At 36.8% G+C, this 16242-nt stretch overlaps 1 protein-coding gene and 1 long non-coding RNA gene across 3 annotated transcripts; both read right to left on the bottom strand.

The window, feature by feature from the left end:
* Positions 1 to 389: 389 nt before the first annotated feature.
* LOC132605185 (uncharacterized) lies at positions 390 to 2731 on the bottom strand. Its single transcript, XR_009569094.1, has 3 exons — positions 2666 to 2731; positions 1470 to 1536; positions 390 to 527 (listed from the first exon to the last, which is right to left on the bottom strand). It is a non-coding gene; the product is annotated as an uncharacterized LOC132605185 (long non-coding RNA).
* Positions 2732 to 5251: 2520 nt separating this feature from the next.
* On the bottom strand, positions 5252 to 12129 carry LOC132606451 (uncharacterized). Of its 2 annotated transcripts, XM_060319965.1 has the most exons (5): positions 11391 to 12129; positions 10670 to 10792; positions 9732 to 10057; positions 9418 to 9504; positions 5252 to 6729 (listed from the first exon to the last, which is right to left on the bottom strand). In XM_060319965.1, the coding sequence occupies exons 3-5, from the start codon at positions 9831 to 9833 to the stop codon at positions 6256 to 6258; spliced, it is 663 nt and encodes a 220-aa protein (XP_060175948.1). In that variant the 5' UTR covers positions 9834 to 10057; positions 10670 to 10792; positions 11391 to 12129; the 3' UTR covers positions 5252 to 6255. The 2 variants fall into 2 exon arrangements, with proteins under 2 accessions (XP_060175948.1, XP_060175947.1); XM_060319964.1 differs by lacking the exon at positions 11391 to 12129 and having other exon boundaries at positions 9732 to 11228.
* Between the last annotated feature and the right edge of the window lie 4113 nt (positions 12130 to 16242).

Consider the following 16242-nt stretch of genomic DNA (forward strand, 5'->3'; position numbering starts at 1 on the left):
GCAAAGCTTAACACGGATTTCATATCCATCATTTTTAAACAGAGTTGGGAACAAATATTATCTTGCGCGATTGCGCGTACAAAACATCATATCAGAATCAAAAGAGGCGGCGGAATGTACATCGTCAAACATATGCACATATCTCAAAAAGCCGGCAAGGCTATCAAATTTGTCAAAAATTGACAAGGCTGTCATATATGTCAAAAGCCGACAAGGCTGTTAATTGGCACAACGGCCCAAAACACAGATACAAATGCACGCCGACAAGACTGCCATAACGAATAGCATCATACAAACACATCGGAACAGAAGTAGGCACACACACCCACAACTACGTCTACAGACCTCTAAACAGACAATCGAATCATATGGCGGGACAGGGCCCCGCCGTACCCCTGAACAAATATATATACATACTCGGCGAACAAATATATATACCAACTTATATGCTCTGAAATGAGAAGAGCACTCCAAACAGCAGAAGGGGATGTCCTAAACTGGTGAATCACCAAACTGTGCGTCTGTACCTGCGGGCATGAAACGCAGCCCCCCCCCCCCCCCCGAAGAAAGGGGGGTCAGTACGAAATATGTATTGAGTATGCAAAGCAGAATATACAGAAAACAAACCTGAGACATAAACGAAACAGAAGTGCCGAACATAAGTGCAAATCCAATCATATCAAAATGTTTAGTTTCAAACATGTAAGTCATGCATAGGGTACAGAAAAATATGGTCGCCCGCCCGTCGATGGCGCCATAACACAGCATAACACCAGAAAGTTTCAAATCTCCGTAACCCCGTCACGTATCACATCACCGCATAACGCCATACACAGCATAGCACCAAATATAAGTGGAACCCGACCCTCTTTTGCGAGTAGCTCGGTGAACCATAAACACAGCATAACTCCGGAGTATAACAAAGTGCGCACGACAACAGAACCGGCCCGGGACTCGGCGAAAGGAATAACAGAATGCACGAATAGAATCGTGAGTAGTTATATGCATAAAATCATTTTCATAAATTCAAACATACGCAAAATGGTCATATTTGAAAATCGAAATAATGGTTATACTAATCTTTCAAAAGTTCCCGAATTACATAAAGGGAAGTCGCGGGACCCACGGACGGGAATTTACCCAAGTCGGGTCCGCTTATGGAAAACATACTCATTATACATAATGCAAACTCTTATAAAAATATTGGAGCAATCCGAGCATTTATACGAAAGATATGACATTCCAAATTTACGAATTCTTTAAAGTGAAACCCTTTGGGTGCAAAGTTCGGAGAACAATTATTTCGAATACATAAAGATTCATATTTCATCAAATCATGCATAAGAATGCCAAAGAACATATATGGATCATAACATGCTCGGATGTCGGATTTGGAATTTCCTTAAGGCTCTAATTTAGCCTATGAAAAACTAAGACATGCCAAAAAGAAAGGAAGTTGCCTTACATACCTCGTACGCACTCCAAGATGGCCAATCTAAAGTAAATATCCAATCTACGCCTCGGGCTCCCCAAGGTCTACAAATACGCCAACGAATACCAAACATTAGCTAAGGGCACTTAAGCCATTCTTTCCAACTAATCATTAAATTCTGCAGAAAATTCTGCAGCACTTCCCCTGTAAATAGGCCATCCCGAGAATTTATCTCGCTCAAAATCAACAACAACAACCACAATAACCAACCTAGTAACATTGATAATCAATTCGAAAGGCAAAACAACATTAATAGCTCTCTTTTACATCTTTCAACAACCTTCCAAACATCCGATTCAACGGCTTACTTTCAAGCCACGATATCGTTAGTACATTCGATTATTAACCCGAATCCTTTCCCACAATATTAGAGGACTTCTAAACCATTCACATAATTTTTCCAACGATCCCAAAAAAAATTTCCAAGCTGGCCGAAACCAGTCCCTAACCGAGCAGCCCCTTTTTTTTTTTTTTTTTCATTTTCCCTCATTTTCACGTCATGTTTTGTATCAACAATTCACAATATAACGATATACTTTCTCATAAAATATACGAATTACGTCAAACGCACAACAAGCCTCAAAACAGCCCGCATAATCACAACATCAATCTTAAGTCATTAAACACTTATTTCCACTAGAATTCATAACGACGACACTAAAGCGCTTAAACGAAAATAATGCGATCTTCGGCATATTATATGACTCACATTCGTCCACACTACACATATACATATGTTAATGGTTCTCACATATAAGGATTGCATTCAATGCACAAAGCTCTCCAAATCAGTCCGCACATTTACCATATCAATTTCGGGCATTAAACTCTCATTTCCAACATAAAAGTCACCACAATAACCATTACGACGCTAAGCGATATTAATTCATTCTTTGACAAACATTTGGGACCATATGTACGGCCACACCCACCTTTGTACATATAGATGGTTCTAATTTATTTCTTCACTCTACAACAATCAAATACGCTACAAACAATTAATTCATCAATTCAATCACAACACCCATTTACACAATCACCCCCACATTACACGGCTAACACACCCATCACACAACCCAACTCCAACATCCCATATTTCATGATTTTCACCCATATTAACATACTACAATATGCATACAACCTTTATAACACAAAAACAAGATTAGAGCTCACCTTTCTTCTTCAATCCCCCAATAGGCTAGGGTTTGCAAATGGGCAAAATAAATGGTTGGATGACCCAAATGATACTTCCACGCCACTTAGGGACCTCAATATAGTGGGTTTGAACCAAAGAATTAATTTTTAGAAGGCTTGAAGTGGAGTTGGTTTTTCTCCGCCCTTGGCCGTGAGCTTCATGGTGAAGCTCTTCAACTTGGCTTTATTTCTTTCTAAGTGTTAAGTGAGGAAAGATGAACTAGAAGTCTTCTTTTAAGGCTCCACAAAATATCTCTATGTCCTTGGCCCACACAATGTGTTGGACCAATTAAAATTGGCCACACAATGTGTGGGACCTTTTTGTGGACCACACGGCTACAAGGCCATTTTTGGGCAAGATTTTTTTTTAAATTCCAATTTTATGAATTGTGGTCCCAATTTTCCCTAAGTGTTCAATGCCAACAATTTCATATATAACTTATGTCTCAAAATAAAATCAAATGGTCAAAAGTCCCGACTTCAAATCCCGGAATAGTCTTGGCCTTAAATTATCATAGTTAATCCGGGTTGTCCCAATGTATAAAAATACGGGACGTAACAATTTTGATGATGAGTTCGGGGTTGGAAACAGGGGCACCAGCAGTGGCTAACTCATCTGAGAGGGACCGAATAGTTTGAAGATATTCGGTGATGGAGCAAGAGTCCTTAGTGATGCGAGCAAGTTGATCACGCAGGTTGAAGACCCTGGTTTGAGACCTGTTTGCATAGGTGGTATGCAAGGCGTCCCAAGCCGTTTTAGTCGAGTCGACTGCAGCAACAGTGGAGGCAATAGTAGGTTCAACAGAGGCCATAAGAGCGTTCTGAATGAGTTGGTCCTGACGGAACCAAGGTAAAAAAGCAAGATTGGGAGATGTGTTTGTGCCAAGGGTGATAGTGCGACTCGGGGCAGGAGTGGTCCCATCAAGATGACCGAAAAGGTTGTAGCCACACATAAGCATGGAAAATTGAGCTTTCCAGGTGGCGAAGTTATGACCACCGCTGAGTTTGATGGGTAATTGGGAAGCAGGATTGAACTGAATAATGATGTTGGTACCGGTTGTGTTGTCAGCATTGACAACTCTGAAATTGTTGTTGTTGCCGTTGGTACCCATTTGAGTATTTTGGAGAGGGAATTTTTTTTTTGGATCATACTCGTTAGAGTTGTGTTGGCTGTGATACCATATAAGAGCTTGTAGAAGCTATGGAAAAACTGTGTATCTTATTGAATGTTTGAATGAGCTTAAATACACGTTGTTCCTGAGAAGACTATTCTAACTAAAAGATTACTCTAGGGACAAATCTATACTAAAGGATAAAGCTAAGAGACAAGCATAAACGACATAAGGATAAATATAAAAGACTCCTAACAATGATAAACGACATCTAGATAATGATGCTCCAATACTTCCTCCCGTTAAGATGTGCATCCATATCAATCTCCCCGGAGCACCTAACGTTACAAAAATGACACCATAGCTTAGAATTGTGGGTATCGCCATCAGAACTCATCACTTGCTTGAGCTTTTCACGTTGTCCAGTAGCTCCTAGTTGAACCTTTTTAGGTTTTTCATTAGTACCGTGCTTTTCTTGTACTGGAAGTGCTGTTTCCTTGACCTGCATGCCTGTTGTTTTCTTCTCAATCCAAATTAGATTTTCCTTCACGCGTTTAACCTGCCGCTCCACAGGGACATTTTAATCACTGGCGCACGGATTACTTTTGATTCATTATATGAAAACAAGTACTAGGATAGAATAAATGCAGTACTGACGTACAATTAAGAGCTTCAATTCTCTCCCTTTTTAGTGGCTTCAAATGTTTGCAGGAAAAACAAAGGCTCGAGATCATACTAAGATAAATGAATCTTGTGCAAACTTCAAAAAGCATTAATTTTACAAAGTGCACCAGTTTATGTTGCAGGTTGCTTGGTGATTCTTTTAGCATATACAAAGTTTCTTCTTGGTCTAAATGATCATGCATTATCAATTGCCATCTTGCACATGCAGTTTATTTGATGAGCCTTATTTTTTGCCTTCATATACAGTCAAGCTTCATCTTGCACTTTTCCTAGCTTAGCCACTAATAATATCACTAGAACCTAATTGTCGGAACATCAAGCTCTCCTTTTGTCATCGATCACACTTAACAGCTTGCTTAATGTTTTCATCTATGGTTTGCTGGACAATTTCATCCAGAGCAATACTTGTGAACATGCAATGTTTCATAAAAGTAACCAAGGAAATTTTAAGGTTAAAATATACAAGCTTTTTGGGCTCAGCTGCTTCATGTTTTGTCATCTGTTCCGTAGCTTTGATATCTCCACAAACAGGACCACCCTCTTCGTACACTATCTGTTTAGGGCCACTACAATTGTTAAGGGATTTCTAAGGAATGATAGCATGTGAAAAGATGAAATGATTTTCACTACCAAAAAAAAAAAAGGATAAGAATTGGATTCATTCTTAATTAAGGAAAACTCATAAATTTTAATGCTTTATTGGAGACAACAAATAGCTGCATTGTGCACATAATTCCTATGCAATAGTTTATGGGTTGGAAGGTACATTGCATCTACCATAGGAAACATTCATAAGTTTGCTGGAAATAAGAAAATCTTACAAGTTAGTGCATGATATCATTACATTATGCAAAACATTCAAATAGTACTCAACTGATAATGTAAATTTCAGATTCATTATGAAGCGAAAATGCCCAAAAAGCAGCAGCATAAGAACTTAACGACTGTTTCATACAGTATAGGGAGTTAGGAATAACAGTTCAGGCACCTGGCTGGGGATGAGCATTCTTGATTTATCGCAAGTGTCAGTAGCTTTGATCCATTCTGCATGATGATTCAAACTATAATCCTTGGACTGCAAATAGGAGATCTGTATTGGTGAAAATATGCCGGAAGCGAAGACTATTTGACCGAACACATGGCAAGCGTAGAGAAGACCACAATCAATTGTTGAATTGGTTAACGACAGTCAAACCAAAGGTTAGTAGGATCATCCAAGAATCAGCACCCAGACGCACCTCATTTACACCGGGTAATAGAAATCTGGAACGATCTATCAGAGTGCCCGGACAGAGGATAACCCAGCTAACGACCAGGCTCCGAGATCTTACTGATTCTTTTTAATCCCATTTAACACCCACGATCTTAGTCACGTAACAGTTGGAACGGGCGAGGACCACTGAAGCAGTTACTCTTAGCTATCCTATAAAATCTCCCACTTCCCCACAACTGTATCCATCTAATTTTTCACCCTGATTACACACAACTTTAGGATTATTCTATGTAAACACGACCGTTCATCACTGCTTTTTAGCAATTCTCATCATCTGAGTCAAGAGAATCAATAAGAATCTCCCTCTCTTTTACATTATCAATTATTTCTCTTTAATTATCTGCATTGTTATTCTTATTACTTTGTTCTCGTTTAATTCACATTATCAAAGGATTAACAATTTGGATTAATTACGTCACTTGTGACGTCATTCTAAATAATTTAACTGGTTGAACTAAAAAATGAATTTTAGGCTAAACAAGATCATGACAGGCACTTGGTTAATGAGTTTTGGAAAGAATCAAATGATAAGAACTGGCTGCTCCTTGCTGAAGTAACATCTGATATACCTTATGTGTAATAAGTTTCTCCTGAGCATCAGATCCATTCTCTTCAAGGTACCTCTCTGCCAAAGCCATAGAACTCATTGGTATTTGGAGTTTGGCCAAGTGCTCCCTCCCCTTAAGATGTGCGGCCATAACAATCTCGTCAGGGAACCACATGTTACAAGTACCACACCACAGCTTAGAATTATGAACAGCAACATCAGCATTCTTCAGTTGCTTTGGATTTTCTTGCTGACCAGTATCTGCCAGGTGGACCTTTTCTTTCAACTTTTCATTAGTACTGAGTTCCGATTGTGCTGCCGCTACATGTTTTACTTGCTCCTGCTTTGTTGGAACCACCATTTCCTTGATCTGCATCCTTGTTGTTGTCTTCTCAATCCAAATTAGATTTTCCCTCACACATTTAACCTGCAGTTACACAGGGGACATTTTAATCACTGGCATATGGATTACTTTTGAATTGATTATAGAAGGAGAAGTATTAGGCTAGAATAAATGTGCTACTGATGAAAATTATGAGCTTCAACTCTCTCCCCGTTTTAGTGGCTTCAAATATTCGCAGGAGAAACAGACTATAGACCATACTTAGATAAATGAATTTAGTGCAAACTTCAAAAGGCATTAATTTTACTGAGTGCCCTAGTTTCAGTTTCAGGTTGCTCGGTGATTCTTTTAGCATATTCTTGGTCCAAATGATAGTGCAGTTGATCTCAGCGTGCATTATCAGCTGCCATCTTGCACATTTAGCTTGATTGATTAGCCTAAACTCTTCCTTACTTAATCATCTTAAACTTGTCCTTACTTAGCCACCAATAGTATCACTACCAGCTAATTAACTTCACCAACAGCTAATTAGCTTTTCGCATGGTAAAATCAAGCTCTCCTCTTTTAACTGATCATCACTAATGTTTCATCTATTGTTTTCTAAATAATTGCATCTAGATCAACGCTCGTGAACCCATAGCAACAACATACCCAGTGAAATCCCACAAAGTGGGGTTTGGGAAGGGTAGAGTGTATGCAGGTCTTAAAGAGATTATTTCTGATAGACCCTCGGCACAAGAACAAACAATTCAAAGCAGTATAAAAAGCCATGACAAAAGACAATTAAAAGCATGATAAATCTTTTTGAAGAAACAACATATAGTAGCAGAAATCGAAGTACAAGAAACATCAGATAGTAGCAGAAATCGAAGTACAAGAAACTACAAGAGTAATACTACGACTACTAGTATGAAATGATAAGTAGGACAACGCTCAACTATCTACTAACGTTCTACCCTAATCCGTATCTATAACCTCCTATCTAAGGTCATGTTCTCGGTAAGCTGGACTTGCGTTATTGTCCTGTCTAGTCACCTCTCCCCAATACTTCTCCGGCCTACTTCTACCTGTACCTCTCCTGAAACCGTCCATAGCCAACCCTCACGCCTCCTCACCGGGGCATTCGTGCATCTCCTCTACACATGCCTAAACCATCTCAACCTCGCTTTCCGCATCTTATCCTCCACCGAGACCACTCCCACCTTGTCTCGGGTATCTTCATTTCTAATACTATCTCTCCTAGTATGCCCACACATCCAACACATCATTCTTGTTTCCACAACTTTCATCTTCTGAACGTGAGAGTTCTTGACTAGCTAACACTCCGCCCATAAAACTTATTTGGTCTAAGCATTACTCTGTAAAACTTGCCTTTAAGTTTTGGTGGCACCTTCTTATCACACAAGACAGTGGATGCGAGCCTCTATTTCATCCACCCAGCACCATCGTCAATCTCTCCATTTCCTTGGATAATAGAACCAAGATACTTGAAACTTTCTTTCTCTTGAATGACCTGAGTACCAAGCCTCACTTCCACGCCAGCCTCATGCATTACGTTAATGAACTTGCGCCCCAAGTATTCCATCTTTGTCCTACTCAACTTGAACCCTTTAAACTCTAGAGTCTGTCTCCAAACCTCCAGCTTGGCGTTAACTCCGCTGCTAGTCTCGTCAATCAGAAATATGTCATCTGTGAATAACATACACTGACATCTAACCTTGGATTTTCCGAGTCAGCCCATCCATCACCAAAGCAAATAAAAATGGGCTAAGAGCTTATCCTTGGTGCGACCCATAAATTTCAAAAAACTAACCGAGGACATTCTGGGTTGGAAACTACTACTCCCTCCGTCCCAATTTATGTGATATAGTTTGACTGGGCACGAAGTTTAAGAAATAAAGGAGACTTTTGAATCTTGTGGTCTAAAACAAGCCAAAGATATTTATGTGGTTATAAATCATCTCGTTAAGCGTAAACGGTAAAGTTTAAAGTTAAATTATTGCCAAATAAGGAAATGTATCATTCTTTTTAGGGCAGACCAAAAGGAAAGTGTATCACATAAATTGCAACAGAGGGAGTACCTGTTTGGGCTCAGCTTTGATATCTTCCCTAACAGGACTAGCCCCTTCACATAGTGTCTATTTTTATTTTATTTTATTGGGGGGAGGGGTGTGGATTATGTAAAGGAAATTTCATTAGATCAGTACCAAGAAGGCAGTAAGAAGTATAAAACAAGAAAAATGACAATTCTCCACTATGTTCTATCCAAGAAATCCAAAAATTATGTCATGCCCACTACTATATGACCTGACACACAAAGGAAAAAAAAATAAAAAAAATATGACCCTTACACACTGTCTCTTCTGGAGCGCTATGATTGTTATTTACGAAATCTTAAGGAATGAAAGCATGTGAACAGACAATGATTTTCTGTACAAATTTGTTGTCAACAAAGGAAAATTAACTCTTCGATGTTTTATTTAAGAAAACTGATAGCTGCATATTGTTAAACACAACCTATTCCTCATGTGCATTTAATAGAGTATGAGTTGGAAGGGACACTGCATCTAAGCAAACGAAGCATTCACAAATCTGTTGTAATAAGCTTCAAAAAATAGTGCATGATATCATAAACTGCTATTCAATCCGCACTCAAACTGCTAATGAAGCTCTCTAACTCATTATGGAGTGAAATTTCCAATAAAGCAGCACCACAAGAAGTTAAAAATTGTTTCATACAGTACAGGCAGCTTGGAACAACAGGTGAGGAACCTGGTTATGGGTGAGCGTTCCTGCTTCAACACTAGTATCAGTAGTTTTGATCTCTTCTGCATGATGATTCAAACTATAATCCTTGGACTGCAAATAGGACATCATGATAAGTACACTGATAAGGCCTATTAAAAAGATCAATAGTCAAGCCCGAAGTTGCTATAAAAGATCCAGTGGAATATGTTTGCATTTGCTCCTATAACAGTGGGAATCTAACTTTTGGTGACTGAAATGGATTAACAGTCGTAATTCTCATATAACTAGCTGATGTACATCAAACAAGTGTGCCTCTAATTTAGTAATGAACTGGCTACCTTGTTTGCAATAAGTTTCTCCAGAGCATCAGATCCATTTTCTTCAACATACCTCTCCGCCATCGCCAGAAATGATTCATTCTTGAAAGATGGATCCTCCATTGGCTTGTTAAACCAGTCAGTGACAATTTGAAGGTAGACAGACAAGCACAAATACAGAAACCGTTGGTAAATATAGTAAAACCCATAAAACTGAGTGACAACATCGTACAATCTCACCAGCAAACGTGGATGAATAAGATATTGATAAAAATAACATGCGCCTAAACTGAGGTATTACCAACCAACATATGGTAATTAATTTAATATATGGCCACAGAGGAACCCTGCCAAAGTAAATGGAAAGACATTAGTGTATGCAACAGGAGTAGTTTCTCATGTTCAACCAAGTATATTGCACAATTTTCCCAAATGCTTCAACAAACTCTCTAGCTCTTGGGATCCTCAACTTCTCACCAAAGGGAATTTAGGAAACACAAGCAAGAACAGACATAAAACTATCAATATAGATGAGTAACCGAAATAAGTGTGTCATAAGAATTTGAGGTTCACTTGAAAAAGATTCTTTCACAATTCAATGAATCAATATAAGGGTATAGATCCAGAAATAAAGTGTAATTACTCGGGGTGCAAGCACAAGAATTTGCGTATGAAGCATATACATCCTTTTTGGTTTAGTATCAAGTAGAAATACTTACGAAATGAGACAACTAATTGAGAATATCATAAATTCGTTAACCATTAATGGCAGAATTTGCTCTTATTTCTGGAAGACACCGGAAAACTTGCCCAATGACTTATTGGAAGTTAATCTAATAATTAAGTGTCAATATTGCAAAGAGTTCCTATTTCCACATGAGTAGAAGAGGGCCAGAAAAGGAACACTTGACAACTTTATGCCCCTTTTAATATAGCCAGCTAAAAGTACACCACATTACCATTCAATAAGTTTCTCAAATATGTGCTCGAATAGAGAAATAAATGAAAAGATGGTCCAGTATGTGACTAGCTTCCTCATGTGATACTTGGAGTCAGTCTCAATCGCTCGGATTGAAGCACATCTGCATTCCACAAAAGAATTGGTAAACATTGCCAGTAAAAGAAGCACAAATACACACCCAGTAACTAAAATTGGACAATCAAAGTATTCAATACTTGAAATTCTGATATGGCTTTGGGTGCATTCACTATGGAGAAAATATGGCAAACATAAAATGCTTCCCCTAAAAAATTCATTCTTTCTCTAGGAAATCATTTACTAGATTATTTATTTGGTCGGGTGTTGAAGTGGGTGACATGCAGGGGCTAATTTAGCATGCAAGTAACGGGTCCTAACCCATTAGTTTTGGCTGAGACCTTGTATGTCTGAAAATTTCTACTAAATAAGTACAAATAATAGATTCCGAAACCATTAAATCAAATGGAGTCTGGTAGAATTTCAAACTCGAACCCACAAAGTTTAAATCCTGGATCGTCTCTGATAATATATGGCAATGGTATAAGTTGACAACAATATATATATATATATATATATATATCAGGTTGAAACAAGTGATATGGAATAGATTTGTAAAGAAAAAGTGCCTTCGTCAATCTATTTGCAATATAGACTTGTAAAGGACAAGAGAAAGTGAGTAATGGGGAGTTCCCCAGACTTACAGAGGATAGCCCAGAGCAAGTACAGGCCTGCAAATTTGGTTGCTCAAGATGAAAACGACAGTATGAATAATACACAACAGCGTACATGAAAAATAAGAAGAATACGCAGAATCATGTAAATATGTATAATGGTAAAAAGGAGAGTTAATGGTCAAAAACACACTTGAACTATCACTTTTTCTCGAGTTTCACACCCAACTATTAGTTGTTCCCTTTTCTTACCTCACCATATATATTAAAACACACCTTAAAGCTAACTAGGTCAACTATCAGTTATTCCCTTTTCCTACCGGAACTATCACCACCTACTCAACTAGGTGCGCTTTAATACATAGTCAGGTAGAAAAAGGAACAACTTACAGTTGGGTGTGAAACTCACAAAAAAGTGATAGTTAAGGTGTGTTTTTATCATTATCTCTAAAAAGAATAATCAGCACTAATCTGCAAGCTTCAAATATAAAATTTTGCCGCCTCTTTACTACTAGTACATGACAAGATTTGCACGCACAAGTTTCAAATTTTTACCAAACAGCAATAGAATGGACAAAGAGAACTGCACTAAACAAGCCATGAAGTCGATTATTTGAAGTGTAAATATGAGAAAACTCATTTTGAAAAATTTATTTTCTTTGGTTGCAATTTTCTAACCTAGAGTTGTATGAAGTTCTTGAGTTTCTATGATCAAAGCGTGAGGGGGAAAAGTAAACAGATTTCTAAATAGACTTTTCTTCTCCATTAATAACAGAAATACCCTACTAACGGTGTATGTTGTGAATGTGAAATGAAAAAGGGCGGCAGGTAAATTAACAAGTGGTAACTTTGGGAAATTAATAAAATTGACCCATCTTTTTGTACTCCGTTAAATAAGCTCTGTGCCCTAACAATGCCTAGATTTTGTAAGCCACTAGATTAACATTATTTAAACCAGAAATAACTCTTTTAAAGTTATGACAACCTAGAGAATAGAATAATACTCCCTTGTTCGCGTTTATATGTACGTAATGGACTTTACATTTTCTTTTTAAAAAATAATAAATAAAGTATATATTTTATTATAATACTCATGACTATTAGCATTTTCAAAATTTTGGAAAATGATTTGAGAAACTTTAGTTTTTTTCAAAATTTTGGAAAATGATTTGAGAAGCTATAGTTTTTTTAATATGTTAATAGGCATGGAGCATTCTAGCTAATTTTATTAACGGAAAAAGCTCAAATATACCATTGAACTATAGGAAATGACTCATATATGTCACTCGTCAGAAGCGACTTGCCTTCAAGGCCACTTAGGCAATTGCCTAAGGCCCCACAATTATGGGGGGCCGACATTATTTTATACATGTCCTTTTTTCTTAAATATCTAGTATTTTTTTTTAAAGGGAATCAACAAAAAAATAAGCATAAAAAGGGGAATAGAGACCGTTTGGGATTGGGTTGGGAGAGAATAAGAAAAATAGAAAAAGATGGAAAATACCATTTATAAAGGCAATATTTTAGGGACATATGATTTCATGCCAAGAATGTTGCTCATGCATCTTTTCTCTGCACTTTATATTTAACTTTTTAGCTTTTTCTCAACACTTTCTAACTTTTCCTCAATACTCATCACTTATCAAATACAAAAGTTCTCCTTGATTTTTTTATTCTTCAATCTCCAACTACTCTTCATTCTCCATATGCTCAAAATCAACTGATCACACACTTTTTTGAGTGGAAAAAAGAGCCGAAGATGTACTTTGGATCTCTTACCTAAGATCAACAATGTCTCAAGAAAGATTGAACGGGTTAACTATATTGTTAATTGAAAAGGATTTATTAGAAGATATTGATTATGAAAAAAAATTATTAGCAATTTTGCGTCTCAAAAAGCTAGAAAAATAAATTGCAGATAAATAAATTTATATAATTTTTTTTTAAAGTTAAGGCCCCTCATTAGAATTTGGTCTTAGGCCCCCAATATGGTTGAACCGCCCCTACAACTCATCAATAATTTGGTTCATTTATGCCATTGCTGTTACCAAATGGCTCATCTATGCCATCGCCGTTACCAAAATTGCTCACTCATGCCATTTTTCATTAACACCGATTTTACAATATCAGATACGACTCACGTTGTTTAATTAAACCAGCCCAATTTTAAATTCCAAATTAATAAAAAAAACCCGACCCAATTTAATGAAAAATGCCATGAATGAGCCATTTTGGTAATGAAAATGTCATAAATGAGCTAAACTATTGCCGAGTGACATAGATGAGTCATTTCCGATAAATGACATATTTGAGCCTTTTCCGTTTTATTAATAATCTTCAAAACATCAATTATGAAAGCTACATCATGTTCAAAGTTTAAGAGCCCGTTTGGATTGGCTTACAGCTTAAAGCTGTTTGCAGCTTATAAGCTGAAAAAAATAAGTTGGGTAGTCCAACTTATTTTTTTTGGCTTATAAGCTGTTTTCAGCTTATAAGCTGCTTTAGATAAATTAAGTCAAATGGGTCCAATTATTTTTTTGAGCTTATTTTAAGCATAAAATGACTTTAAGCTGGCCAGCCAAACACTCAAAAAAGCTGAAAACAGCTTATAAGCCAACTTATAAGCCAATCCAAACGGGCTCTAAGCTAGCTAATATGAGAAAATTAAAAAAAAAAAAACAAAAAAAAAAAACAATAAGATTAAACTTCTGCATGATCTCTACTTGCTTCAAAACCATGTGCAGTTGTTCTCCTTTGACATCAAATGAGATCAGTAACCAGATCCCCATGAGTGCTGCAATCATTTGAACTGTTTGCCTTGTCCATATTGAGTATTCTTCTCCCAAGGGGAGGTAACTCAACAAATGTGTAGAATTCCGCTCACCGTCAGTCTCAAGAGAAATTAATAGTCAATGTTAAGGGTAATATAAAAAAAATAAAAAAAAATTGTTTATGTTAAAATGGACAAGTAAAAGTAAAAATTTATTTTTCGTATAATGGACGAGTAAAAGTGAACGGAGGAAATAGTATGTTAGATCGGTAAGATTATTCTAGATAAAAGTTAGTAATAGATAATTTAAATCTTTTACTGAGAGTAATTTATATATTATTACATTACAAGAACTTTAATTTTCATATATTTTATTGCAGTTTGTTATGGTAACTCGCTACTCAAAAAGAATAGGCTAAATACCTAGATATCCCTTAAACTTGACACATTTTGTAAGTTAGACACTCTAAGTTAATTAGTGACCAAATACACACTTTAACTTGACAAAAGTCTATCTAGTGAACACTTGTATTTATAAGAGTGTGTGTGTGAATCACCCAGCTTGTTAGTGAAGTATTAAATAGGCAAATTAACTAATAACATGTGTAATTTTAAAAAAATATTGCCACATGATAATTATATTTTTAAAACAATAAAATAACAAGAAAGAAAAAATACACAAGTAAAGACTTTATATTAATTTCTATACTTCAACAAATCCTCATTAATTAATAACACATTACTATCTCATTTTTTGAATTCTATCCATTGGTCCTTTGATTCAGTGAAACAGAGGAGAAGTGGTTCCCCAAAAAAAAAAAAAAAAAAGAGGGAAAAGGACTAATTATTAGACGTAGGACCTTAATACGTTAGTATACGTGTTTTATTTTATTTTATTTTATTGAGTTTCATGATTTTGTGATTCTGATACAATCCGAAGATTTTGCTAGAAAATAAAAGGAAAAAAGAAGCTGCTAAGAGAACTAACTAGGGCTAAATATTTGATAATTCAGATTGATGAAAATGGAAGAGATTCGTACAGCATATAGCAGTGCCGAGCTCACAAGAAGACAAAATTACATAACTAACTTTAGGGACAAAGTGCTAACCAATAACTATAGACTAGCTAATTATGTAAATACTGAAAACTGTAATTAAAACTAGACATGGAATTAAGTGAATATCTTATAAACTTTATTCAGTCTTTCTTTTAACTAACAAAACCACCATGTACTCTTCCTTCAGCTCAACGTACTACTTCTCAAAGCTCTTAACTTCTGCTTACGCATCAGTCCTTCCCCCTTAAGAGCTTCCTTGACCTCAAGGAAGAAATGTAGGAAATCTGATGAGCCAAGCATTGTAATCTTCCCATGTAGCCTGCTCCTTATGTAACTGACTCCACTGTATAAGAACTTGAGGGACAGTCTTGTTTACTTTTTGAATCCTTCTCTCAAGGATCTTTTCTGGTTGAGGACAATAGGGACTAGCCAGTTCAACAATAGGAGGGTGAGAGAAAACAGCTGATAGCGTATGGTAAGGTTTCAACTGTGAAACATGGAAAGTGGGATGAAGTACAAGTGAGGTGGTAGGGAGAGTCTATAAGCTAAGCTACTGGACCAATTTTTTGTACGACGTGATAAGGACCATAATATTTTGCAAAAATTTAGTAAAATTGCTACCAGATAGAGTGACTTGTCTATAAGGCTGAATTTTTAGGTAAACCCAATCTCCTTCTTGAAATTGCCTGTCTGATCTATGCTTGTTGGCTTGGTCCATCATCTTTTGTTGTGCTCTTTTTAGATGGTACTACAGAATCTGTCCCTTAAACTCTCTTGTAAGCAAACCCCTGTCCACCTCTTCTATGCTAGATTCTCCTGCAATGTAAGGCAAATGAATAGGAGGAGGTTGTCCGTAGAAAGCTTCATATGGAGTGGTCTATATTGAGTTGTGAAAGGTGGTGTTGTACCACCACTCTGCAACAACAAGATATGAGTACCAATCCTTTTGAGAATCAGAACAAAAACATTTCAAGTATGTTTCTAGACACCTGTTCTCGACCTCTGTCTGTCCATCAGTCTGGGGGTGGTATGCAGTGGATGTGTTCAATGTGAC

This window comes from Lycium barbarum, chromosome 8, assembly GCF_019175385.1.
Source record: "Lycium barbarum isolate Lr01 chromosome 8, ASM1917538v2, whole genome shotgun sequence".
In the NCBI taxonomy this organism is placed as follows: Eukaryota; Viridiplantae; Streptophyta; class Magnoliopsida; order Solanales; family Solanaceae; genus Lycium; species Lycium barbarum.

Coding starts and splice junctions, on each gene's coding strand:
- LOC132606451 (XM_060319965.1), bottom strand. CDS start 9,833: ATGGAGGATCCATCTTTCAAGAATGAATCATTTCTGGCGATGGCGGAG. Junction 9,505..9,731: donor AGAAACTTATTGCAAACAAG/GTAGCCAGTTCA, acceptor TCCTATTTGCAG/TCCAAGGATTATAGTTTGAA. Junction 6,730..9,417: donor GAACGCTCACCCATAACCAG/GTTCCTCACCTG, acceptor GTGTAACTGCAG/GTTAAATGTGTGAGGGAAAA.